We start from the raw sequence: 27,319 nt of genomic DNA, 5'->3' as shown, positions 1-27,319 counted from the left end.
ATCAGCCCGACCTATCGATTCCAGACACTAACCCAGGTCCCTCGATGCCACGTCCACATCTTCTCAGCATTTCCAGGCAGGGAGGCTCCCCTACTTCTGTGAGCACCTGCTCCAATGCTCTGCACAGAGCACTGTGTTTTCAAATAGCCTAGAAACAAAGTGACTGAAATTGATGGGAATAGTTACTTTAATTTTAATTCCCCCCACAACCACTTCATCATTTTGCCTTTCCCCTGTCGGTGACTGGTGAGGATCTCCCTGTGCCCACCTCCACCAGCAGCCATCCCACCCTACGCTCACCCGGCCCCGAGCTGGGGCACAGCCAGCCCAGTGCGATGGCTGCAGGTACATCACAACACCGCACGTCGGTCTGATGGAACAGACTAGTTTCAAATTAAAGCTCTCGCCAGAGACTCGATGTTTACCTGTTACCCTATTAGAAAAGCTTCCTTTTATTCTTATACGAATCGTTAGACATTTTATACGTTATCTCCTTGGTCTTCCTCCCGTGGTACTCACTCCTGAGCCCCGGGCGCTCGGTGAAGGACCTTCCCCCCCCCCCCCCCCACCACCTCAGGGGCGGGCAGCAGTCACTCAGCAGTTATTTTCAGTACTAACTCGGCTTAAAAAGATGAACTGCACCGCACGTTGCAAACCGCTCGGGATCTCCCGCTCAAAGCGGAGCACGGAGCCGTCCCTGGGATACTCTCCCCTTCGCTTTTCCCCCAGCTCTGTACCCGGCCGGTCATTGCGGCACGGATCCGGCCCCCACCCGCATCACGCCCGGCCCGGCCCCGCGCGCCTTCCCGCTGCCCCGCGGCCGGAGGCGGTGTCGGAAGGGGCGGGCAGCAGAGCCGGGCCGCCGGCGCCCGCGCCAAGAAAAAAGGAGCGAAGCGGCCCCGCGCGGGCGGGATCCTGGTCCCGCGCTGCCGCGCGCCACTCGCCCGCGTTCCGATTGGCCGGCGGCGCGGCCGGCGCTCCCCTGCAGGCCGCGCCTGATTGGCCGGATCGCGCAAGAGATGGCTGAGGGCGCCAGCGCGGGGACTGCGGCGCCTGGCGGGAGCGGCGGGCGGGCGGCACGGCCCCGGCCCTGCCCCAGCCGCCGCCGAGGTGAGGCCGCGCCGGAGTCGGGTGCCCTCCTGCCGCGCTCGGCCCCGCGCCCGTCCGGCCCCCTCCCCTCCGGCAGGGCGGGCTGCCCTTAAGGGCCGGCGCGAAGGCGCCTTCTCTCTGTGCGGATGGAGGCGAACGTCCTGAGCCTGCGGGACCTGGCGGCCGTCCGGCCGAGCCGCCGGGGCCGCGCCGAGACGGAGGCGGCGCAGAAGGTGAGCGGGGGGCGCGGGGCGCGCCTGCCCGAGGCGCTGTCAGTGGGTGAGGGCGGCACTGCGGAGCTGCCCCCCGGGACGGGGCGCCGGGCTCTGCCTGGACGCGGAGTTCGGCGCCCGTCGGGGGCTTCGGCCGCGCTGCTGGCCCCGGGATGCCGAGCAGCCTGCGGGCGTGCCGAGCCGACGGAACGGGTCGTGCCGCCCGACGGGAGCGGGACCGCCGTCCTCATCCAGGGCCGCGGTACGGAGCGCTCGGCGCAGCGGTGCGTCCCTCGACACCTTCCGTGCCCCCTGCCCGGGCCGGTCGGCGCTCCGAGGGCCGTGTAATGCTCCTGCTCCTTCACGGACGTGCCCGCTCCCGTGTGCATCCCGGGTTAACCAAGGCGGCCCTCGCAGCCCTCCTGTGCTTTGAGCCATCTCTCCTCGGATCGACGTGAACCCAGGCTTTCACCTGCCTGGTCGCTCATCTCAGCGAGCAGTTGTGGCATTCCGGACGTCATAGTCTGGTAGGTTGGTAGCGGAGTGGATGTGTGCATCTTGCAGAAGTGCTGCTGCTGTTCCTCTGTGATACCTGTGCAAGGACAGGTGTTTGAGGCAGGGGAACCACGGGTTCTCTAGTGGCCCTCACTGCAGTCCCACTGGCACCAGCCGTGGTGAGCAGAAACACGAGGGGAAAGGGACTTCCTCTGCTGCAGATTGAGCGCTGATTCGTTGCCAGATGGGAACGTGCAAGAACATACCGAGTGCCAGCTCTTTGCGAGTGTGTATTCCAAGTAGCACTGTCACCTCGGAATTCACTCCTATTTTGTCACAGTTACAGCTGGCTGCTATTGATTGGAAAAGAAGATACTTATTATCTAATTTTGGGATATTCATAGATGAATGTATGCATAAATATTCCATATTGGTGCTCAGAACGCTTGTGATGGGCCAGGTTGATCCTCATGCTGAACGTTGCAGAGTTGCTTCTGGTAAAAGCCAGCTGTAGTTGTGTTTGCTGGCTGGATTGGACTTGATGAAATGGTATTTGGAGTCACCTGCTTAAATACCTAATATATTTGCTAGTGATAGATGAATTGTTTCTAATAAACAGCGAGACGTGAACAAGTTCTTAGAATCATTGAGTCCTTTGAGTTGGAAGAGACCTCTAAAGGCCATCTAGTCCAACTCCCCTGTAATGAACAGAGACACCACAGCTAGGTTATGTTGCTCAGAGCCCCATCCAGCCTGGCCTTGAGTGTCTCCTCCAGGTATGGGGTTTCTGCCACCTCTCTGGGCAACCTGTTGCAGTGCTTCACCACCCTTATAGAAACAAATAAAATAAAAACTATATCCAATCTAAACGAGCTTTTAAAACTCAACTTCTCTTGAGAAGCAGTTAAACCATAATGTAGATCCGAAGAGGGAAAACTGCTGTGTTTGTGAGCACCAAAAAAATCCACAGCCAAAGAAAAAGCAAACAGCTGCTATCCTGATTTGTTGCCTAAGAGCAGTTTGCTGTGGTTGCAAGGGCTTTCTGGAGTCCCAATTCCAGCAAGCTCCCCAGGAGCTTTGGGTGATAGGTCATCTGCTTTGCTTTCTCACCATTCCATTCAAGATGTGTGCAGTCAGTTTAAGGGACTAAATCTAGAAAATGGTGAGAAATATTAGCAACAGTCAAAAAGCTCCCACAGTGTAGTGTTGTAGGAGGCTAAGAGAATTAAGGGGTAACTGGACTGCCTGAGAGCAGACTGTTCTCTCAGGGCAAAATGAAGTGCTGTTTCTGGAAGGCCTTCTCTGTGCCATCTGAAGACATCTGCGAAGACAACAGTGTGACCTAATGTCTTCCATGTTCCTTCAGCATTTGTGACCTGCTTGCATCCACAGGCTGCATTGAAACGGTGTCTTCTGTAGCTCAGAAGCTGATTTCTCAGTGCCACTGATGCTTTCTGAAATGAATTCCTTTCAGCTACATATCAGTTGGCAGTGAGGGCTCTCACAGTAAGGGCAGAGGTAAGAAGTCTGGCCCTCCTATGAGACCTGAAGATGAGAGAAAGCTGGGCTGCAGCTGGGGACTGGAGGGAACTGAGCTTTATTTCATTCAAGGAACGATGAAAATCAGCTTGCAGGTTAGACTTTTCCTTCTGGCAGCTCCCAGCTGTGGTCAAGGAATGCCGTTATTGAGTTCTTTGTTGTTCTGAGCAGCAGACAGCATGGGTGTAAAGCTTGCTCCCCTTGCACATGAAGTTCATTTCAGTGTGATGTTCCTGACAACCCGAACTGCATTCCCAGCATGGCTTTTCGTTGGAGACTTGTCAAGCAGATCCTCATATTTTTTATTTTTTATTATTTTTATATATTTTTTTATATTACAAGTGCAATGTGACCAATGAATTCTTTCCATCCAGTTTATGTTCGTGGGCAATGCTGTCTTGTAAGAATGGAAGTGAAAAGTGTAGTAGGCCTAGTTTGACTGCTTGACCTCATCTTCTGTAATTCAGGGTTGTGTCCTGTATGCTATCACATAGAATATTTCACTGCTTCCAATGAATGTAGAAGAACTGCACTAAATACAGCGGTGAGTGCCAAGGCATGACTCGCTAAGGCTACTTTCATAAGAACAAAATAAAATTGATTATCAAACTGTTTTCTTTCCTGTTTTTAATAGGAAAACATACTTGATCGATCCAGGATGGCTCCGAAGACTCCCATTAAGAATGATCCAGTTGACTTATCAAAGCAGAAGGGCTGCACCCCGGACAGAAATCCAATGACACCTGTTAAGCTCATTGACAGACCTCAGGCTGACCCTTGGACCCCCACTGCTAACCTGAAGATGCTCATTAGTGCTGCTAGCCCTGACATGAGGGACAGGGAAAAGAAGAAAGAGCTCTTCAGGCCAATAGAAAATAGTGAGCAGAATGACATACCTGACTCATTACAGGTAAGACTCAAAACATGGTTACCTTATATTCAGTCACAACTCAGACCTTCTTTTAACTGAGCATTAGTTTTCTTCCAACCGGTCCTTGGCTCCCCTATTGCAGTATGTCAGAACATTCCCAAGGACAGTGTTCTTCCTACAGGAGCTTCTTTTTTTTTTTTTTGATTCTCCTTCTCCCCCAACCGCTGTCCTTCCTCTACTGCATTATTTCTTAGAGGATATCCTTCCTTGGTGATTTCAGTGAGAGAAGGATAGAGTTCTAGTTTTCTCCTGCAGGGACTGAAAGACCAAGTTTAGACCAACCTACAAAGTTCCCTTAAACTAACAGCTTAACTAAGTTTAAGTCTTAGAACCTTCGTAATGCTTTTTATAGCCTCTTAGTATCGTACTTTCCCTTCTTCTTCACACCAGCCGGCCCAGTTCCTTCAGGTTAACCACTGTGAAGGACAGTAATTTCTCTTGAAAGTGGTTTTGCAGGAGCTATTTGATGGTTTGCTCATCTTCTGACTTATTTGATCCAGAGGCATTAAAGGAAGTATTCCTCTTCCACTCTCAAAGAGAAGTATTCCTTCCAAGCTCCTATCTGCTAGTTCAGATACGTGTTTGCTTATGCAAAACCATTATTACATGAACTTACAGGTAAGAGTATTTCATTACAGGTGTTGTGTGTTGGAGTGAAGAATGTGCAAGCAGAAGTGTGTCACCCAGGTGCTCTGCTCTTGCAAGAGGCTCTTGTTAGGAAGTCTGAATATTGCTGTCACCTGAAATATACCTTGCTTGGCTATGCCTTATTTCTGAGCACCTGCACTAAAGGCTCAACGTTTATATTTTAACAGTATGATATGGTAGATGACGGCACGGTTGATGAATTTGAAAAGCAAAGGCCCAGCAGAAAACAGAAAAGCCTAGGACTCTTGTGCCAGAAGTTTCTAGCTCGTTATCCAAGTTACCCATTGTCAACAGAGAAAACTACAATTTCTTTGGATGAAGTGGCATCAATTCTTGGTATGTATACCTGCAAAAATGGGGTAAATGATCACCTGGGTAATCTTACAGAACGCCCTTGAGAAGGCCATCCTTGTTTCTGAGTGTTCAAAATCTGCCTTTCCTTGCATCTGGATACTCTTCTAATCATACTAATCATGAGCTAGAAATGCCTAATATTCCAAAGAGGCTGTTTTGAAACCTGCTTTCTGGCAGTACTTCTTACTAAACAGGTCAGTCCTCCAGCTGTCTACCAATGCTGTGGCTTTCTTAAATTTTCCATGTGCTGAACATTGGAGCAGTTGTGAGAGTTCAAAGCCCTTTGTAGGGAAACTAATAAACAACTATTTATGTCAAAATGGAGACGTTGGGGAAACAATTGCAAACAAGTAGGTGTAGGAAGTCAACTGGGGAATCGATACTTCATGACTTAAATACGTACCTGACATACCATCCATTGTTCATCGAAGTTATCTTAGCTTTAAATATTGTCTTGCGAGGGCAGGTTACCAGGAGACCTGCAAAAGTAGAGAGAGGAAGCGTGTTGTGTTGAGGTAGTGAGACTGCATCACATAGTCTGTTTTCTGGGTCTTATATTCAGGTTTGGTCTTAGTTAAAAATTAATGAAATTGCTGTGAGAAGTAATGGAGCTTAAGAGAGAGAACTCGAGTCACACCAGTAACAAAAGGATCTGGGTCTGTTGGAGAGGTTCTCTCTGAAATAGGAAGGGCTGTACAAAATCATCTTTAAATTATTGACGCTTAGAATATGGCTATTTAATAGAAATATGGCTGTTTTGAAAGGAAAAGGAATAGAAGAATGATATCCTTGGTGAATGGTAGGAAGATCCTTGAGCGGTGTTCTCTGAGACTCTGGTAAGAAAGTCCGTTTAGGTGCATTTGAAATGGGAAGTGGAAATAAGAGAGAATTCAGATCAAGTAAACAGTGAAATAAATTGCTACTTAAAGGAATTATTCTTTTCAATGTGGCAGTTATTCCTTTGTATGTTTGCCTGTAATCTTGGTTTTCTATCTTTGTGTAGCTGCATAGGAGTAGTGCTTTATCCCATGCCCTTGCCTTTCTAATGACAAGAAATTTTGCTGCTGGTGTATGATGGGCACCAAAATGTGTGTTTTACTCTGCTTATCTGGACTATCTTTCACTCCAAGATGCCCGCACTCTCGAAATATTCATGAATTGTTTGTTTTAATATCCGTTTTAATATCCATGTTATTCAGATGGGTAAACAGACGCATCAAGGCCTTGCCTTCTGCAGAGAAATCTTTCAAAACCTTTGCCTTTGGCTAGCCTGTGTTCTGCTCAGCTGGTGCTAACAGTTATGGGATTTCAGGTGCAGCTGCTGCCAGTAGTGTATTGTACACTGTGTTGTAACTAACAGCTGCACTTCAGACACCACTGGAGGGCAGTACCTGGGATAGCAAGTGGAGCCAGCAGCCTCTTCATATACAGTCCCCAGCTTTGCTCACATTGGTCAGTCTGAACTCTAATTGGGGTTACTTTGTAGATTTCCCATTGGCTTTCTATGAGGACTTGTTTCTACTGCAGGTGTAAGATTTCATATCTACCCTGTGTCAGTGCTCAGACCCTTTCCTGCCCTTCCTGACACACATGCTTTTAGGCAGGTCCATGCCTGAACACCAGCACTCTGAAAAGAAGGGCCAAAGTGCTCTGCAAACCTTAGGACAGTATAGTTAAGTCTGAGTGAAGCTGAACAATCTGCAGCGAGTTCATCTAAATACTGTCAGTCTTTCAAGATGAAGCTATGGTTGGGCTGGTATCTGTTGAACAGACAGAAGACATCATACCTCAGTCATGCATCGGTTTTGATTTTGCAGATTTGGGTGTAATATGTTCAGGAGAACAAATGAAAGATGCTTCGTGAATACTCAGGGTAGAGAACAGCCTGTTTTTTGTTCAGTTTTCGCTGAAGAACATGTTAAAACTAGGCAAGCATCATTGTCTCTTTTATTTTCCCCTTTTAAAACAGGAGTTGGGAGGAGACGAATTTATGACATAGTGAATGTGCTGGAGTCGTTGCACTTGGTTAGCCGTGTGGCCAAGAACCAGTACTGTTGGCACGGGCGGCACAACCTAAGTCAGACTCTGCAAACGCTTCAGGAAGCAGGAGAGCTGCAATATGGAGAGCTAGTGACCTCCCAGTGCAAGGAACAGGACACAGAGTACAAATCTGGAGAGCAGAAGAAGGAAACAGTGCCAGACTCACAAGACAGACCATTACTTGACTTTGCAGAACCAGATTGCACATCCGGTAAGATAACTAATGCATGCAGTGTGAGATACAGACATAGGTCTCTTTCTCCCGTTTAACTGTGTGACTTTTTCCCTTTGCTGTGCTTCTGAATTAAATAGTAAAAAGTTACTCCTTGCAAAAAGGAGCTGAATTCACTGTGTAGGTGATGGAATTCATTCTGCTGCCCTGCCCTTAGCATTGGTGTCAGGACATTTTCCTTTTCTCTTCTGGACTGGCAGAAACCTCTGCAAGATGCTCCAGTCCTTTTTTTCCTCCACCCGTACCTGACAATAAATGCATTCTTTTGACAGAAAGAGCCATATTCCATTTGTCTATTATTTACACGTTCCCCATATAATGCGTACTGTTTAAGTTCTAAAGTCCATTAAAATGATAATTGCACAGAACTGTGTAACACAGTGGAGAATCACCTTTGGAATCTGTCTTTCTAAAGGCTATTTCTGTAAGCTTTAATTTTTATTGCCTCTTGAAGAGAGGCTTCTGTTTGCGTTATCCAGTTATTTTCTGCCTTTCAAAAGATTTCTGCTTCCTGACAAGAAAATACTCCTTTTATGTGTGAGAAACCTACTGATTAGTTTTCTGGCTGTGATGGATGACATATGCTAAGAGGCTTGGGTGTTATTTGTAACACAGCATCTGCAAACAGCAGAAAGGACAAGTCCTTGCGGATTATGAGCCAAAAGTTTGTCATGCTGTTCCTTGTCTCCAAGACCAAGATAGTCACTCTGGACATCGCAGCGAAGATATTGATAGAAGAAAACCAGGATACGGTGGACTACAGCAAATTTAAAAGTAAGCTGGCTATTGAGAGACAAAGCAGTCAGTAGGTGAGGAAAAGGGGCATCTTTGGACAGACACCAGTAGGTAACAGCAAGAACAGGTCAGGAATATTTTGCTAAAATAGGGCTTGGATTCTGTTGATTGGAAACAGTTTCTCTAAACAGACCTTGGGGTAAAAAGCATCAATTTAACGATCATCTTAAAGTTTTAGCTTCAGAATGTGTGAAAAGTGGGTTTCGAAGTTGAATTCTTTATATTTGATATCTTTTTTCCTTTCTGAGTGGCGTGTTTTAAGACTTACTGAAATGAAATGTGTTGTTCATGTTTTCTCTGCAGAAGTTTGTTAGTTTTCCTTTTCACCCCAGAAATCTGACAGCTGGATAGCACGGTTTTGTTCCCAGTTAGAGGGGTTTGGTACTTAGATCTCTTGGACAACTTGACCAAAACAGCATTAGCAAATCATTTTGCACTTTTAAAATGGAGTATCGCTACTTCAGTCTTAAACTGCTATTCCAGATGCCAGGAGAAAGGAAAGACTTTGAGCTGAGCAGTGGGTATGTGTACTGTATCCAGCTCAGAAATGTTATTTATTGGAGTCTCAGAGATTTTTCTTTTCCTAGGAATGTTTCATTTTTGAGATTGTAAATGTGTGATCAACTGTGCACATTCACAAGCTTCTTTCTTAGTATATGTGTTGATTTTTTTCCCTTTATGGAGGCTGCTGCCTTTTCTGTTCATCCAGTGATGTAATCACTCCCTAATTCATTTCCATCAAAATGAGGTAGGCTGGATGCTCAGCTAAAATAAAATGAGTGATGATAAGCAGGTGGAAATGGGAGCTGGTATGGCAGCCTTTAGAGGGGTTGCTGGAGTCCGTCCCACTTTGATTTTACTTGTCTCATCTGTGATGATACTCTAGAATGAAATCACTACATAAATATGTACTGTCTGCATTGTGAATGTGACTGTATTGACTACTTTTGTTCTTTCCTCTTAGCAAAGGTACGAAGGCTGTATGATATTGCCAATGTCCTTACCAGCCTATGCTTGATAAAGAAAGTTCATGTCACAGAGGAACGAGGCCGCAAGCCAGCTTTCAAATGGATTGGGCCTGTGGACTTCCCTGGAAAGACCGGTAAATTATGTAGCTCACTGCACTTTTCTTTTGACGTTAGTTTTCAGATTACAGAAGGTAGTTTTCTGCATGTGAAGAATATCTTGACATTAATTAACTGTCATGTGGTTATCAACCACTTACCAGCCCAAAATTTGCCCCCACCAAGCTTAGCTAATGGTAATTAACTAGATGATTTGTAGAACAATAGAAGATTATGCCTACATCTCCAGATGTGGTTCTGTGGGTCTTAGGGATTACAACACCTCAGTATTTCTATCATAACCTGATAATGAGTTGTTTTCTTGATAAGAGAACTTACCTTGTATTTCCTCATGAAGAAGTTTGTAAAGGAGAGGATTGGCCTGAGCTCTTGTAAGCTGCTGATTCTTGTCTAGAAACAGGTGTGAAGGAAAGCCTTGTGCTACTGTATTTTTTACGAGTCGGGCCAGTGCTATGACCAAGTAAAAGTAAAGCATACTTGGTTGTAAATGTTAATGACATTTTAGTCCCCTTCCTCTTGTTGGCTATACACACTGGAGTGTAGCTGCTTCCTGCAGCTACCATGGGACTGAAAAGAGGGAAGCCGTTGTCTTGTTTACCCATGCTTACTCAACTATGTTATACATACTGCTGTGGGGCTTGGCATGGTGTAGAGGTTACCTCTTCTCCTATGGCCAATTTTATTAACATGGCAGAAGTCTAAATAATGAGCTGTCTACTTTGAATGACTTGTACCAAACTATATCCCTTCAGATGAGCCAAGAGGGCACTGCCCAACATCTGGTCCTCCAGCAGAGGCACGAAGAGGAGCCTGTGCCCCATATCAGATCTGTGCTACTGGAAAGCAGAGGTTCACACGTCATGCTTCGTTTAACACTGCACAGCCCTGTGAAGGTACCAAAAGGAAGGTCAGCTCTGAGCCCAACAGCCCAAATCGAGAGAGACAAGGTAACTGCTAAGGAAGCGTGTTAGTTTGTATGCTACTGAATCTGCCCAAATGTAAACCCACTCATTAAGGCAGCTGACCAAGTGGAACAGCCTAAAAAAATATATGTGAATTACTTTAGGTAGGTGCCAGTACTTCCACTTGTATTTTGGATCTTCCAGGCAAGTGCCTAAAGTTAAATGAGCTGAGACTGGGCAACGCTGCCTTGAATCAGTAGCTTGTTTTCTGATAGATGCTTATGTTCTTCACCAACTGCAACTTTAGCGTGGTTTCTTCTCGTAAAGTGTGATGTAGATAAAGAAAGATTACTTAAACTCAAGTGGTTGGTTTAATTTGTGGTCCTTTAAAATAGTGGAATTTATTGTAACAATAACAGATAGCTCTTTAAAATGAGCAAGCAATTACAGGGCCTTTCACAGGTCCCTGTTGTAGGCAAGAGTGATGTCAAACACCTCCTGGGTGGGACTGAGAGTTCTGAGTATGTTTCAGGTTCTGGCTTTAGGTGATTACTAGACACTATAAAAATGTGTCAGGGAAGAAACACCACAGCCAGTATTTTATATGGCCAGTATCAAAATACACTTAGTAAACCTGTCTCTTACTAACTGAATGTTCCTTTGTTCTTTCAGCTTGCATCGTGAATTCAGATGAGTATTGCTCAAAAATGATAAACCTAGCAACTGTCTGCAGGCAGAAGATAGAGGAAGATACCAGGTAAGATGGTGTTTAAAAACTCTGGTCTTGTTTCAGCTTGGTGCTTGCCATGTCAAGTTAAAGGCTGGATTCAGTTCATTGTACCAGTATAGAAAGGACCCAGAGTCTCCTTATAGCTGTTTTAATGCTTATAGGTCTCAGTATTGCTTGTATGTTTGGTGGGGTTTTTTGTTGGTGGTTTTTCAGGAGAATCGTTTTAACATGCAGAAAGCTTTAATGTAGAATCAATCAAGGAAGCTTTTGCATCTCAGACTCCTTTGTTTATTTGTTCTCCTTACTGTGCTGTCAAATCGGAATCTAACTTTATTGCTATGTTAATTAAAAGCTTTCTTCTGCTTAACTACTTGAACTTGTTCACAGCCAACACATACGTACCTATGTTTCACTGGTATCCTTTTGCTTCAGTGGTAGTTGTGTATCTCAGGTGTGTTCATACAGGGCTTTACTGAAAAAGGAGACTTTGTCATGTTACTTAATTGAGCAAATCACAGTTCCATGGAACACCTCCCTTGTCATATTAGTGGACTTCTCTACATCTATTCCAATTTGAGTTTGTGTCTGGATGCCAGGCGCAGCTCCCTAGTGGCCTTTTCTAGTCCAGTCAAGTGCAGCTGAAAGCATTATTGTTCTGCCAAGCAATTGATGAGTCTGCTTCCGTATAATTTGATGTAATAAAAAGTGACCCTTGCAAACTGTGTAAAATAGGTGGAGTTTTTTTGTGAATTTTCCATGTTTATGCCCATGTATGTAGTAGCTTGTAAGGATAAAATATGGGTTTACTTTTGTACTGAATGTTTTTGTTCTTTTCTTTAGGAGCAAACCTTGTGCCACAGAAGCAATATTTGATGCAGTAAGGAACCCAAGTGAAACCTCACCTATCTCCCTTCTTCCAGTTCCTGGGGACTCTGATTTTTGTGCTAACCCTTTATCTCAGGCAGTTTTCCCTGTGGTCCAGGCAGACATGCCAAGCCTTTTGCTGCCAAAAGGGGTCAGCAGCCAAGCTCTGCATCCTTCCAGCGCAGCAGCCTCCAAGACAGAGAATGGAAAACCTCCCTTACTCCCCAGCCAACCCTTCCTGTGTTTCCCCTCATCATCCTTTTTTATGCTGTGCGGCGGCCTTCAGGAGAATCTCTCAAGGGAGAGTGGGAGTGCAGAGGAGAAGGCCTTGCCCCCAGAAGCTCAGGGCGCTGTTCATCCAGCTCATTGCCAGAAACGCAGCTCCCACAGGTGCACATCGCCCTCTGCTCCTACTGATGATGAAGAACCAGCTGCTAAAAAGCAGATGATTGGACAGAGTGATGTCCCTATCTCACTTGTGGTACCCAAGGTAAAGAGATGAATTTCTTTATCAGTTGGGCTTCCTATTGGTCGGGAAAACTTTTTCCCAATATAGTGTGTTTAGAAATGAGAAAATCATTCTTGTCATGGATACAAATTAGCATGTTAATAGAATTATGTGAGTGCTGTGTCAGGAAGTATAGGCATGAACTAGGAGATGTTTTTGCAGTATTAGTAGAAAATGGACCGTGATTGCTTTGAATTGCGAAGTGATGATCAGCTGTCCTTTGGAATCGTTGTCTTTAGCAGAACAAGCTGCTGGGGTGGGGGGAAGAAATCAATATGACTATTACTCCCCATCTTCCACTCTTTGCTTATTCCACTGACCCACAGAAATTGTGATTTGTACTTTCACCCTAATCTGCAGCCTCAGTATACACTCATTATACACTCAGGGTTGTCCACAGCACATTGGTGAGAGAGCAGATAATGGTGAAGTGCATCTATTTCCCAGCTCTCTTTACTATTGAAAGTAGAGGCCAGGCCCCACACCAATGTTTGAGTATAAATTTGAAACGGGTACATGTTTTATTCTGTAGCGAAGAAGGCGTATGAGACATCATACCATACTTCAATTTGGACTCCTCATTACCTCTCTTGTTTTTGCTTAGAAGCCTGTTGAGTCGCCTGAGGCAGACACTGCCCCAGAAAGTGGCTACGCATCTGCTGTACATCTAGAAGCTTTTCATCTTGACCTCTCAAGTCCTGCTGCTCCAGAGACTGCAGACAAAACGTCTACTAAGCCTTTGGATTCTCAGGAGCAAGAAAAATGGTCTCAGAATAAAGACCATGATGAACCTTCTCCAGGAAAAGATCACATCTGTAAAGGAAATGCCAGTCAGCCTTTTGTACCACAGTATCTTTATGTTCAGCCTGCTGCTGGTAAGGGCAGACATGAGATCTAGAGGCACTCAAACCTTTCCATCTGTTCACTGAGGCATTCAAACAGGGAGACCTACAGATAGGTCAGGAAGTCTGTGGTTGGCACAATAAGTGTCAGCAGCTCTCTGTAGTAGTTCAATAACTGACTTCCATATGAATTGTTTCTTCTCTGGAAACAGAGGCTTTCTATTTTTTAGGCACTCAAATGTTACTAGAGATAAATAGTGTGGATTTTGCACGCTTGAATTATGTGCAGCAAAATTAAGACACCTGTCTGGTATTCAAAACTGAGGGTATCTGGAAGTCTAGATTTGTCAGTAAGGTGGCCAGAATAGTGCAGCAGCATTTCCCTAAGGGTGAACTTAGTCATCTGCAAGCCTTTGCACTTTCTTGTCTTATCCCTCTATGGGATCGTGCCACACAAACTGAATTGCTGGGAGTGTCCAAGGATGCAGTAGGAATAGGGAGGAAGCAGCTGCAAATACAACAGGATTTCATGTCCACCCTTGTTTGTGGCTGTGCTTACATGGTGCCAAAGACTGATTTGTGGGAGCAGCACAAGTGAGGCAGATTTTCATGACTACTGCTTTCATATTTGATTCCCTTGTGGTATAGAATGGGGCCTGTGGGCTTTCACTTGTGTGAAACTTATAGGATAGAGATGCTCAGTTGGAAAATGCTGATCTTGGATTTTTGGAAGGTCAAACAAAGTGGGAACCAGCTTCTTTTTCAAAATAATATTTCAGCAGTTCTAAGGAAAATGAGCTTCTTTGGTGTATATGTAGATGTTTTCTTTTTGTATTTATTTATTTATTTTTGCTAAAACACAGTGCATGTACTTTGATATAGCAGAGAATAGGATTCTTGTTAGTGTAAAGAGTTTGTTTAGCCAAGCTGTTGCTCATAACTCAAGTTAGAAGCAGAAAATAGCAAGATGTAGGTGGTGCTTAGTATGAATGAAGTGAACAGATGTAGAGAGAATGAACAGGCAGCAGGGGGGGACATGGGGTATGTAGGAAAAAAGAGCCTGGCTTAACGGCCACAGTTCTGCTTCTTCCTGTGCAACCTATCTTTCCTTCTTGTCATACCTCCCTCCTGTTCTGTATGAAGTTGTTAGCTTAATTCCAATTTGTCAACTGTATTAATGCCTTGCTGTTTCTCTCTTTTGTTTAGGATTAAGCAGTTTTAATTTCCTGTTCTCTGCAAACCAAGCTCCCAGTGCCATCGGGCTGGCCGCAAGCCAGTTACCTTCTCTGAGCATCCCCTGTGTCATGGTGCCATCGGCAGCCTTGGCTTCCTTTCCTCTCGTCTGTTCACCTGCAATTCCCGGCCCTCTTTCTCCAGTTCCCGATGGCTCCTCAGCTGGTGCCTCCATGAATATCAGTATGCCTGGCCTGGCATCAACAACGCCTGTTTTCATAGGCACCACGGCAGTGGTTACTCCAAATGCTTCACCATCAGTGGATCCCCAGCAAACTGCTCACCCTGCTGCACATCCGAGACCTATGCTTGCGAGGTCCTGCAGTGCTGTTAAACTGGACTCCCCTGTGTGTGTGGGGCATCCGGTGACCCTTCTGAAACTGCAGCAGGTAAGCATCAAAGGTGACTGAATGACAGCGAAAACGCAGTTCCAACTCAATGGGGTTGAAGGCAGCTTGTGCTGCAGACTGGTGCCTGTGTGCCAGAGCAGCAAGTTGGCAGGCTGGGAGATGGTGTCATCCACATAATTCACGTATCCATCTGTCGTGGTGGGAGAGATTGGGATAGTGTTTGTTAAACACACGGCCCAGCGTAGGGTATCTCATGCTGAGCGGTAAAGCGGTGGGTTTTCAATTCTTATATTTTGAAATCTTAGAAGTCTGACTGAACGGAGGAAGAAAAATGAGTCTTTGGTTGTTTTCCCAAGATCTGAGTGCTTTGGGTTGTTGCTTTTTTTTTTCCCCCTGTTTGATCCTAGCATTTTAAGTGTATCATGCAGGAGCTATAGAAACACACTGGGAAGATGGGAGGGTTGTTTGTCATCATTAAAGTGTCAAATGGCCAGAACAGGTGGTAATGTTCTGGGTTACCTCCTCGCCCTCATTCTAATCTCTGCTCACTAAGTAAAGGAAACTTAGCAGCAGCACCTGACAGAACCGAGCGATAACCTCTTCTTCTTTCTTGAAGATCAACAAGTATTTTTGAGAATTTAACATAGCAGTGAATTTTTTTTGAATATATAAATGAGAAATTCACAAACGAAGGACTCATTAATCTGAAGGACAACTAACGAGTTAAAATAGTTATGTCACACTGTGTTAGCTGTGCACAACTATTAGCAATGATATTTTGGCACTGCTTTAGCTTACTTTTTTTTAGTCTGTGATGTGTTTTCCTACCATCTAATAAAGAGACAAACAGAACTTTTGGAATCTTTTTGAATGTTATTTTATGTTTGTTTTGTTCAGGCTTTACAAAAAGACTGTAATAGAGTCAACCTCTTTACAGATGCCAGCATTAGAGTGGCACTTAAAGAAGAAGAGGCTTGGGTTTAGTAGACTAACTTTAGATCTGTTTTGTTGCTAGCAAATAACAGAAATGACCAAAACGTTAAGGAGGGGAAAGAGCCATTTGAGCTAGAGGACAAGAATGGCATAAGAATGAATGAGTACAAACTAGTTGTGAATATACTTAAGTTGAAAATGAGTTTCCCAGCAGTGACAGATAGCTCAGAGCTATTCATATGGAGCTCCTGAACGTATTGTGTGACATGGTTCCCCGTAGTAGCACAGGATGCTGGGCTTCTTGCAAAATGAAGAGAGCTTGTAGGCATGCTTGCATGTAGACTTTGATAAAACACAACTGAATTCCCTTGGTTCTGTTTCACAACTAGCCTTCGTCGACTCCTGTCACTCCCAAGAGTGTTCGTCCTGCACGTCACGAGGCATTCTTCAAAACTCCAGGAAGTCTTGGAGATCCTGGTGCGTGGAAGAAAAGCGAAGGCAACCAGACCAGAAGTGCCAGCTCTGTGCAAAGAAGGCTGGAAATCTCTAGTACCAGCACTGATTAACTCCACGCATTGCAAAGGTTGGGCAGATTGTCCTAGGACACAGTATTTGTTACAAGAGAACAAGCTCTTAATCTGACAAGAGGAGCATGTTGACGTGTCATCCCTGTTGGCACACTTCCCCACTATCCATTCACCCACCAGTTCTGTTAACCTTCTCCACAAATCACACTTGGCACTGAAAACCTTGTACTTAATTGTTCCTTCAGTACTGATCTGAATTCAGGTGCTGTAGTTCACATAATCTTGTGGGCATCAAATTTTATTTGTGGTTTTAATCTGGAAAACTCTTTCATCGTTGTGAGGAGATGCCAAGAGATTTCCTTGGAGTCCCCATGGGTTCTTTGCTCGTGGTTTTAAGTGAGACATCTAGCACTTACCTGGGGTAAGCCATTTTTTTTAACGTGTCTGCTTACCCTGAGTAAATCTGTGGTGAAATTGATGAGCTAAAACAATCTGCCAAACCCTGCCTCCTCAGTACAGCCTCTTGCGATGTATTTTGTACGTTAGAGTGGGAGCTTCAGAGTAGCAGATTTTCTCAGGGTAGGATTACTTGAATGTCAGTCAATTGTTGTACAATTTGCCCAGCAATTGTGGTTAGGAAAACTAATAACAACGCCGTGTGAGTGAATGTATACATTAAGACCAAAATAACTGTGAGTGTTAACATTGTTATAGTTACGTCAATGAACTGCATTATTCCTTGGGTTTCTTACTCCTGATCTGAGCAAAAGGTACAAAGGTGGATGTGAAGAATACAAAACCTGATTCTTTCTTTAAAAAAAAAAAAGAAAAGTTTGATGAAGTCATTTGAGATTGTCAAGCTGCTGGGAGAGCTGTGCTAAGATTTCATTTCCCATGCAATATATGTCCTGGGCTTTATGACTAAAGGGACACTGGCAAGTCAGTAATCACACTATGAGATTCAGTTTAACCTGAGTCTCCTTAAGTGCCTTCTTAGAGGTTTACTTCAGTCTGTACCACTTAAGTAGCTTTTAAGTGCCTGCCCATCTGTGGGAATTTTGCAGCTAGTTAATAGTGTTTGAATGTACTTGGAAGATGAGGCAGATTTTTATCTTTTGGCACATATCTGTCTAAACCACAAAAGAAGCTAAAAAAGGATGGGAGTCCAATTTTGGAAGTAGGAAAAAATTATTTGCGTTCCTTATGAGAAGATGAGGAGGAAGAAAAGGACACGTACAACACAACATTAGAGTCCTCAAATAACAAGTGGTGCTATTAATAATATAGGACATCATTTTAAGGGTTAATACTCTTACGGTTGGGTATGTTCTTTACTGGTATATCAGTCTGCCATGAAACTTGTGCAGTTTCCTTTTAAAAGGACAGGAGGCATTGCTGTTGTCTTCATGTTAGTCTGGATTTTTAGCAAGCATAGGGCCAACGTCATCAGCTCTTCCCTTGTGAGTAGTAACTTTGCTTTGATTGGTACTGGCATTCAAGAGTAGAGAGGCTGATGTGCTACTTGGTCGAGGGAGGCTGGGCTTTTATGTGGGAGTTGAGAATTTGAGGATTTTTATTTTTTTAATGAAATGTATTACGAAAACTGAATTTAAGAAAAAACTTTGCCTAAACTGGGAATTGAGTTCATGTGGCCTTATCTTAGAATAAATGAATAACAACCTTATAAGGAGAGCTGGTTTGCCCTCCCCGAAGGGAGATCTCTGCAGTGGAATTATCATAGGAAATGTCAGGGATGATAAGAAGAAATCTTCAGACCGCTAAATGTTAAGTTGGTTTTCCTTGTTGTTTTTTCTTCTAGTCACACTACAATTGTGGAAGTTTACAATCTTTGCTTCTGAATTTTTTCTTCTTATACACCCATTTCTATTTATTTCATTTTGAAAAGTTCCCTGTAATGGGCACGGTGCTGCTGCTGCAGTTGTGCTAACCTACAGTTGTTGCTGTTCTGGCTGCAAAGAGGCTGCGGTGGTTCAGGTGGATGCCATGGATGTTGTTTTTGAAACCTTGTCTTTTCCTTGTGAGCGTGGTGCAGCCTTTGAATGAAATAGCAGCTGGCAGCAGGGGGGAGTGCTGGGGTCGAGCACTGACTCTAGCTGAAGCATGATCATGGTATTCGCCTTGTGCTGTAGTCTATGTCATAGCATACTTGAAAATGCAGGGATTGAAAATGCATCTTCCATTTCCAATTTCTGCTTCTACTTCTGAGCTCCTGTAGATACAGCAGGCCTGGAAATGAGGATCAACTCCCTCACAATCAAAGCTGTTGAATGGGTTGTGGTTGTGAAAGCTAATCTGGAGCACGGAGCAGAAGGGGGTTTATATGCTGTTCTGGTTTTGTCAGTGCAAAATGATCACTGAAGGAGGTGGAGGGATGGATAGAGCAGCAGCACCTGGGGCATTTGGGTGACACTGGGGACAGTGCTGCTTGCAGCTGACGGGCAAGGCAAGAGGGGTGGGCTGTCATAAGAGAATGAGTTTGTTTTCTATCATTGCCTTCACTGAAAGCAAAACAGTAAATGAAACTAGTAACAATTCACCAGCAAAGTAGCTTTGGAAAAGCAGAATTTGTATTCACACTGAGGAAAAGTGCATACCTATGATGTTTTGCAGGGTTTGTAAAACCTTTCTGTTTCGAAACAGTTGTTAGGGAGGGTGAGTGTGTAACTTATACTTGAATCTACCTGCCACGTTTACATAACTGATTATCTTTTGTAAATTGGTGCTATTTCTGTATTTAAAAAGCGGTATTTTTTAATGTAAAGCTGCTTCCAGTTTGTATCTTTGCACTGCTAGTTTAATATAGGTATTAATTTTATTGCTGCTTGTAACTGTCCTGCGTTTCCTGCTCTGTAGCAATCATTTTAGCTGTTTGCTTTATAGCTTTACTCCAATCACAATGTTGGGATGATTTTTTTTTAATCCTATCTCTTAGCAAAATATTAAACTTTTACAGAATAAAAGTGGAACTAAAACCAAGTCTGAGGCTGTGATGTCAGTATGGAGAGCATTCTTTGAAATAAATAACCATCTGCCATGCATTCAGATTAGCACTGTTGAATCTGAACACCAAATACGTAACAGGATGACAGCATACTTCAGCTGCTTCAGCATGCAGCTGTTTTACTGTGCTGTTGTAGCCTCAAAGACCAGTGCAACATAATCTGGCTAATGAAGTCCTGGAGCTGGCTAGGAGCATGGCTCTGCCCCTAAACCAGGCTGTAGGCACTGTCCTTAGGAGCTGTCAGCTTCAGAGGGGGCCTGTATCCTGCTACCAGGGACCTCAGAGCTCCATTAAAATCAGGGACTCTTTTACTGTTGATTTCACCAAGTCCTGTTTTGCTTTTCCCCAGCAATTCAAGAGATGTGAGTTCATGTCATGGAGACCTGGCTGCAAGACGCCTATGAGTTACGACTGGCTGTGCTCTTCAGAAGCTATTTTTTAAAATGAAAACTCAGCAGTTCACTCAATATTGTTTGGCTTATTTCTGACCTGTGACTCCACCAATATTAACTTTCCACTGACAGGAAAAGATTATAAATTAATAAGATTAAATATGGGATGAATGCTAACAGGCCCGACCCTGCTCCAACCCTTTTTGTTAGGCCATGGCTGTAGCTTCCTTGGCAGAGTTCAGGGCTGTAGCTTCAAGTAGTTCCCATCCACATCTGTGCCCTTTTGAAGTAAAAAATAATTAGAGGGGAGCATTAAATGCCCTCTGGTTTAGTTCTCTGTTAAAAGGGAAAATTAAAAGCTGTAGCATTGTGGATGAAAGTCTTAGTGCCCTGTGGCCTGGGCTGTGCAGCCAGGGCCAGCTGGGGGACCAAGATCAGCCCACAGTGTTGGAAGGTGTTACCTGCTGCCAGCAAGTGATGCTTTGATCTTGGGGAGTGATCAACCCCTGCCCCAAGGCCCAGCTGCCTCTTGTTTGAGTAATATGAAAGAGGCACCCAAGTGTCTCTGTGGAGTAGGAAAACCAGAGCAATAAAAGCCACAGGAAAAATCTAATGAAGATGGGTTTGGGGTAAAATTGCAGAGGTTACCTGGGAGCTGATTGCCAGCACTGTGGTTAGGCCAGAGATCTCTTGTGAATGCATTTGCTGTGGCATTCAGGGGCAGAAAGCCAAAGGGAAGTCTGCAGAACAGCTAAATGATGAGTTCTTCCACTGCAGGGCCAAGCTTTGTGCAGCATGGGGCAGGCTGGGCACAGAGAGCAGGGCTTCACTCTGCTGCCTGTTATCCTCTGAGAAGATCCCCGTGGCAAGGAGCATTAGCATCCAGGTTCTTTCCAAGTTCATTGGCTGCACCAGCAACACAAGAATTGCAGCTGTTTTTCAAGAGGTTTCTCCAAGACCTGGGTGAGGAAATGAAACCTAGTGGTGTCAGTTAGCACTAAGTCAAGCTGCAAAATCCTTGGGCCTTTCCCTGCTCCACCTGGGACATACAGCAATTCTGCTGCTGGGTGGGCAAAAACCTCACGAAAAAACAACTGCAAAGCATTTCTGCTTTGCAAGATGCCATGATATTCAAGTCTGATACCACAGAACCTCCCAGAGAACGGACAGACCAGTGTGATCTGCCTCAGTCAGAGCTTGGGATTCCTCCATTGTCTGAGGAAATAAAGCCCTCATTTTCACCCTGCAAGAGAATGCAAGCTGCCAGACATGCTGCCATTCCCATATCTCTGATTCAATGTGACAGCAGTTTCATTCAATAGATGACAGTCCAAATTTAGGTGGGAGGGGAGAATGAAACTTGTTTCCTAATAAGGTGAAAGAATAAAGTTTCTGCTCCACAACAGTAAATCATCCAAAGGGAAACACCTCCCTTCTTTTGCTAGTCAATTTGTTAGTGCTGATAAAGTCCCTGTATCGCACCAATAGCCAACAAATATGTGGCTTGGTAAATCCACACACTTTAAAAATCTTGGTTAACTGGTAACAATCAGTTTGTGCCAAAAGCATCCTCTTGTACCTGAAGCGCACAGGGAATTTAATGGACATAAGGGAGAAAATACTGAAACTCTGGTCACAGCAGGAAGGCAAGAGGGAAGGCTAATTCTCATCCATGTGTAAAGTTAACTTTCCTTCTGTTTCTGGAAGTGCAACATCACTGAGGCTTGTGACATTGCACCCACCCTGCACAGCCCTGAGGAGGGAGCTGCCAGGGATGGAGATAAACTAGTGGACCCCAACCTGCGCTGTGGGCTCCTGTCATTACTGCAGCTGCACTGAAACTGGAGGGTTTGGAAGATGTTGATGAGCAACAGCTCTGCAGAAGATCATCATGATGCCAGTGGCTCCAATGCACTTGCTCTTGATTTATGTTATCTTGAAGGGAAGAAGATCTGTCTCCTGGTTCTGGGCTTACTTCTGCTTGTTCTTTACTGCATGACTTAGAGCAAATCAGCCTGACTTCTCTAAAACCAGAAGTTACAATCAGTCAAGCCTATCACCTGGCCTCACAAAGCCTAGCAAGTGTAGACAGTGTGCAGGAGGAAAGGGAGATGGAGAGACATAGGGTTGAAGAGTGGCCAGGGACAGCTCCACTGAGCAGGCTTTAAGAAATAGGTGGGCAAACATTCCCTGATTTGAAAATAATGTGAACTCAGCTGTAGTTGGGTGTTCATATTATTAGAGGCTGTCATGTCAGAGACTGTTAGCCATGTAGTACAAGCCTGATGGTCTTAGGCTGACCTTCTCTTACTGCCTGACCATTATGTGACATTGATTTTTAATTTAAGAGTCCTGTTCGTGTGTCTTGAGGCTGAAATCACATAGATCGGAGCCCATTATGTCTACCAGACGTTCACAAAAATGCTTCAAAATTCATTAGATAAAAGATTATTTTAAGAGGCCGAGGAAGAAAAAGCTTTTTCAGTCTTCCCAGCATATACAATTAAAGAGGAAAGAACACTTCAGATGCAATCAGTGAATATATTTTACTATAATCAGATAACTACACAGTGCCCTGCCAGAGTAACTAGGGCTGGGCTCCAGGAGTCTCTGCAGAGAATAAAAGGATTCACTCAGGCTCCAGCCTCCCTCCTCCCCCAGTTCTGAAGTCTCTCCAGACATTTCTCCAAGCTACTGCGCACTGCGAAGTCTTGTACGATCCTAATGAGTTGTTATCTCCAGGAGACAGAAAGTAAGTACCAGCCGCTCAGCTCCCTTTTTGTAGCAAAGCCCTTGCCACTTCTTGTGCTAGGTAAACATGACCACAGCCTGCCTTCTGCAGGATAGGGAGAGTTTAATTAAGGAGAGCAAAACAAATCTCAGAGGTTCATGAATGTTTTAATTCTTTTAAAGCCCAGGAAATCTTGGTCTAGGTTATAATTCTGCATTTAAAAGTGTTATTTTTGTGGTTCTGTGCAAAAACAGGTCAGGCTTCTGTCCCTCTTTCAAGGAGGAAATCTTCGTGGTAAAATTAAAAAGAGAAACTGAGATGAAGTAAAAGGAATCAGTTGATCCTTGAGATAACTCTGTTATGAAGCTGTACTGAATCATAGAGGTCCACCAAAATGCAATGCTGGAATCAGTCTGTGGGCAACTGCTTAGCAGGAGTCCTCTTAGACCCCTATGGCAAAATAGAGAAGAATGGAAGAAAGGAAGGAAGAAAGGAACTGTCTTAGCATTTTCAGTAAAAGAACTGAAAGAACTGAATGGATTAAGGCAGACAGGAAGGCTGGCCCAGACCCCTGATGACACATCTGTAACTGCTGCGACAGAGCTGTCATTCGGGATACAAATCCCAGTTCTGCTACATTTTGAGGCAACACTGAGAATGCTTGCACAGCTCTCAGCCACACAGTTCTCAAGGTCATCTGAGTAGAAAGGACGCTTGGATCCATCCTCCAGCAACATGCTATCATTTTATAAGCTGTAGGCAGCTTGAACAGACCAGCACAAGTCATGTTTCTCCCACCTGTCATGGTGCAGCCTGCCTCCTGCCTTTGCAAATTCTGACTGTACCCAGCATTACAGCCTTTTCTCAGCACCATCTCCTACCTCTAAAACCCTCTTCTGCCAGGGCAGGGGAAACAGAGTGACTTTCTTAGAGGAAATCCTTTCCTAGAGAGTGTCCACATCCCAATTTCTTCTGCCTTTGCTGCTGCTACCTGTAGCTCATGGTGCCCGCTCCTCCCAGGGATCTGATAACATCATCGTTTCCCCTTGCTCAGAGCTGCTGGAAAGTCTGACTCAAAGCACTTGCAGCCTTGGCTGCTATCTGGTACCCCAGCTGGCACAGCACACAGGCTCTGCACCATCACAGGGCGTGCTTGCATCAGCGCATCACAGTATCCCTGACCCTTCTGGCACATCCTGTCATACCCAGCACAGCTGCCAATTTTTAATCTGGTTCTAGCTTCAAGCTGCAGTCATGAGCAGATCCTTATCCTAGCTACACCTGTCTCCCCATGATTTTTTGTGATACTACAGGTTCCCTCATTACAGTAAACCTATCGTGTCCTTTTCATGGTTCCTCTGACCTCTGTTCCCTCCTTGGTCAGCTTCCCTTAGTGTAACTTAGGGCCCAATTTGCCTCAGGTTTCCTGCCATGACCACCTCTCCAAGGCTTGGTGAGAGGCAGCCTGCTCTGCATTTTCCCCAGGGCCAGGAATTCAGTAGTGGGCTCAAAACTTGCAGGGAGTGAACTGACCAGCATGAAGGCAGGACTTGCAACAATAGATCTTGACCCATTGAAACCAAACAAGGCTAAAGCCTGGAGTCTACGGCTATTTCAGATTATGACTCTCAGGGTTACCCATTAACCCCTCAGTATTAACTTGGGTGAAGCTGCATTCAGACATCTCTCAGAACTGGGCCAAGGAGAGTATCTCATTATTATCAGACCTAGGTGAGTCCCAGCAGCTCCCATCAGGGCACAGAGAGCCAAATGTGAGAACAAAGCCCTCAGAGGCAGTGCCCGCAGCAACAAGGAGCCAGGATATGGAGGGGCAAGCCCTGGTCAGGACTGGGCCCAGGGGTCAGGCACAGCCACTGATCACCTAGCACAGTAACAAGCAAAGCCTGAGACCAAGCCACACCAAAATCAGAGGAATGAACCCTGGGGCAGCCCTGGCTGCTGTCCTGCTGTGATGTAGTCTAGCTGGGGCCAGAGGTAAAGCCTCAGCTGAAAAGCAGCTTCCAAAGTCTCCCCTCTTTTATCTTTCTTCTTGCTTTTATCAGCACATTGCTGGCCTAGGAGTCATGCAGCTGAGCTCCTCAGCCTAGCCACCAAATGCCTAGAGGGCAGGACAGCTTGATTTGCTAAAGAGAAAGGGACAAACTTTAACATGCACTTCAAGTTTAGGCAATGAATAGAAAAGCTAAAATCAACTCTCTGCAGAGCTGCATCCACACAGATGCTGAAACTCAATCACATTTTCCAGAGGAAATTGGCTTCTGTTGTGCCAGAGTAGATTCCAAGATATAGAGGAAGGTTAAAGTGACTGTTTAATCCAATTGTGTGATAACAAGACAAAGTGATTAATTACACCTCCATAATGAAAAAGAGATTGTGTACAGGCCTGAATCAGCTTTAACATATCACCTTGTAAGCTGACTGTGTGTTCATATATAGCTTCTGGCATTTCTGCACTCTAATTACTTGTGCTCCTGTGTTAGACCAAAGGGTAAAGCCTGTAATTAGGAAGGGGAAAGACCATTCTTGGCTTGACTCAGGCCTCTCCTTGGCCAAAGAGAGCCTGGCTGAGATTAGCTAAAAACAGATGGAGTAAAAACAACATGCTCCTTTCAATAGTCCTTCACACAGAGGATACTAGGAACAGTAAGAAGCATCATAGTGAGCTGTATTAAACACCTTCCCAAACAGAGATGTGTAGTTACTCTACATCATACACAAACACCACCATCCTGAGGATGCTGCAACAGCCACTAGCATTTACTGAATGGCAGCCCACAGAAACTTTACAAAAGCCTGCGCACAAGAGGAATTTTTCCTAGTCACATCTGGCTAAAGCTTCTTTCTAGCAAACAAATGCAGGGTGTGTCCAGTCTTCACTAGAACTGATGGATGTTTACATGTGACTTCCATCAGCAGGACACTAAAGTAGTTGTAGAGTTGCCACACCAAAAGAATGAATACCTATCCTAATGCAGCTGAAGATACTCAAGATCTGCTCAGTTGGAATTTATTTTTAATGTCCTTCCTGCCCTTCTAAGCTGTTTCCTGTCTTCTCACCAGCAATATAGCTTGTTTACAGCAGCTGGAAAATGTATATAGGAAAAAAAATGACACTGAAAACACTTTGGAGGACAAGATGCTGATGTTGTAGGGGAGAATAATGAAAGAAACTTAGAAGTCTCTGCAGTAACAAGAGCCAGCCAGGAAGTCAACTGCAGCTGAACCAAAATAGAAGCCATTAAAGCCTATGGAAATACGAAGCAGCTTTTAAAATGATCACGGATTTGGAAACAATTACACAAAGAATGAGCAATATCAGCAAATCCAAGCAGTCCAATACTGCATATTGCACTATGATGTTCCTTCATGACAGCTTCCTGAAACCATTCACCTGGTCTTCTATGGGGTTGTAATAACTAGTACAACTTTGTCATCTATCAAGCACTGTACAGCAGCTGGAGACAGTGCTGTCTGTTTATATTAACTGAGATTGAAACTCCTCCTGACCAGCATCCTGGATTTCCAAAAGACAGTTCATTGTGTGAACTACAGAATCATAGAATATCTTGAGTTGGGAGGGGCCCACAAGGATCGTCACATCTAATTCCTGTCTCAGCACAGAACCATCCAAAAATGAAGTGAGGAGTAGAGAATCTTGTTTCCTGTGTTACATTCACACCCTTTGAGACGAGAATTACAAGTAGCACAGAACTATATTACTGCTACAGGGACAATCCCTGCTTTCTTATACAGCATTGGCATTTAGAGATTAACAGTACTAAGAAAATAGGAAATGCAGGGAAGCTCCTGGAAGGTGAGTTACCCTCATTGAACAAGTGTTGAAAAAAAGCAGTAGAAAGTTTGTCTGAAAATTAGAGATCCCTTCAGTCACGTCCTCCAGTAAATAAAGAGCTGTCCCTCATAGTGCTTTCTTCAGAGAAGAATTGTTTTTAAAGAATCCAGTGAATCTGTGTCAGTCCGCTCTCTGAAGCTTTTCTGCCACATTTTAATTGAGTGTTTGTTGCAATACAGTGGAAATAATACAAGTATGGTATTGTACAGTTGAAACAATACAAGCATAACATACAGTTGGAATAGTACAAATATAGATGGAAAAAAATAGCCAGAGGATAACTAAGAAAAAGGACTCACCAACTCTGAAGCCTCCAAGATAGGTACTCACTAACATCAAGGCTCACCACAAGAACTCCAGAAAGAGATGCTACCTTAGTGGTGGTCAGCCCTTAAATGGGATCTGGGAGAGGTGGAGTCAAGCTCCACCCCTTCTGGGAGCACAGCTGAGTTACCTTCACCTGTGCTCCTGCAGCTGACTCATTGCTTGCCTCAGATGGTTAATCAGAGGTTCAGGCTGTGATCAACCTTTTCCCTTACAGGTGGAGCTTCCACTGATAAAGGACAAGAATGTTCCTTTTTTTCTTTCTTTTTTATTTTTTTCTCTTTTATTACTATGTCACTGATTTCACTAGAATTTCAGAATTCAACTTTTACTAGTCAGGATGAACTCATGAGGTCTGCCAGCAGAGATTCGCTGAGCAGTCACAGTTGTGATTTCTGTTTGAGGAGTTTGATTTCTGTTTGTGCTTGCTCTCAATACGCTGAGTTACAGTATAAGTCAAATATCTTTGTGTATCTGTATGTGTAACAATGGATAAGCTCTCCATTTAGTGGGCTGACTGTTCAGCCTTGCCACAGTCACTTCCTGTTTTATGAGCCTTTTACTCAGTGGTACGATTTTGGTTTGTTGTACAGGGACAGATTTTTCTGTTCCTGTTGTGTAATGATGCAATTCCAAGAGGTTTTAGGGATGAGTGAGTCACTCTTAT

At 44.5% G+C, this 27,319-nt stretch overlaps 1 protein-coding gene and 1 long non-coding RNA gene across 3 annotated transcripts; one reads left to right on the top strand and one right to left on the bottom strand.

Moving 5' to 3' along the window:
* Positions 1–1,063: 1,063 nt before the first annotated feature.
* On the top strand, positions 1,064–19,301 carry E2F7 (E2F transcription factor 7). 2 transcript variants are annotated; one of them, XM_072326558.1, is made up of 12 exons: positions 1,064–1,322; positions 3,970–4,245; positions 5,082–5,250; positions 7,238–7,519; positions 8,156–8,314; positions 9,300–9,437; positions 10,173–10,367; positions 10,995–11,079; positions 11,893–12,406; positions 13,029–13,299; positions 14,473–14,888; positions 16,172–19,301. In XM_072326558.1, exons 1-12 carry the CDS (start codon positions 1,236–1,238, stop codon positions 16,346–16,348), a joined length of 2,769 nt encoding a protein of 922 aa, XP_072182659.1. In that variant the 5' UTR covers positions 1,064–1,235; the 3' UTR covers positions 16,349–19,301. The 2 variants fall into 2 exon arrangements, with proteins under 2 accessions (XP_072182659.1, XP_072182660.1); XM_072326559.1 differs by lacking the exon at positions 1,064–1,322 and adding an exon at positions 2,672–3,879.
* Positions 19,302–19,339: 38 nt separating this feature from the next.
* Positions 19,340–26,683, bottom strand: LOC140247166 (uncharacterized). Its single transcript, XR_011902611.1, has 3 exons — positions 26,628–26,683; positions 20,372–20,682; positions 19,340–20,003 (listed from the first exon to the last, which is right to left on the bottom strand). It is a non-coding gene; the product is annotated as an uncharacterized lncRNA (long non-coding RNA).
* Between the last annotated feature and the right edge of the window lie 636 nt (positions 26,684–27,319).

This window comes from Excalfactoria chinensis, chromosome 1, assembly GCF_039878825.1.
Source record: "Excalfactoria chinensis isolate bCotChi1 chromosome 1, bCotChi1.hap2, whole genome shotgun sequence".
NCBI lineage: Eukaryota > Metazoa > Chordata > Aves > Galliformes > Phasianidae > Excalfactoria > Excalfactoria chinensis.
This window is presented reverse-complemented; position numbering and strand designations above follow the sequence as displayed.

Coding starts and splice junctions, on each gene's coding strand:
- E2F7 (XM_072326558.1), top strand. CDS start 1,236: ATGGAGGCGAACGTCCTGAGCCTGCGGGACCTGGCGGCCGTCCGGCCG. Junction 1,323..3,969: donor AGACGGAGGCGGCGCAGAAG/GTGAGCGGGGGG, acceptor TGTTTTTAATAG/GAAAACATACTTGATCGATC. Junction 8,315..9,299: donor GGACTACAGCAAATTTAAAA/GTAAGCTGGCTA, acceptor CTTTCCTCTTAG/CAAAGGTACGAAGGCTGTAT.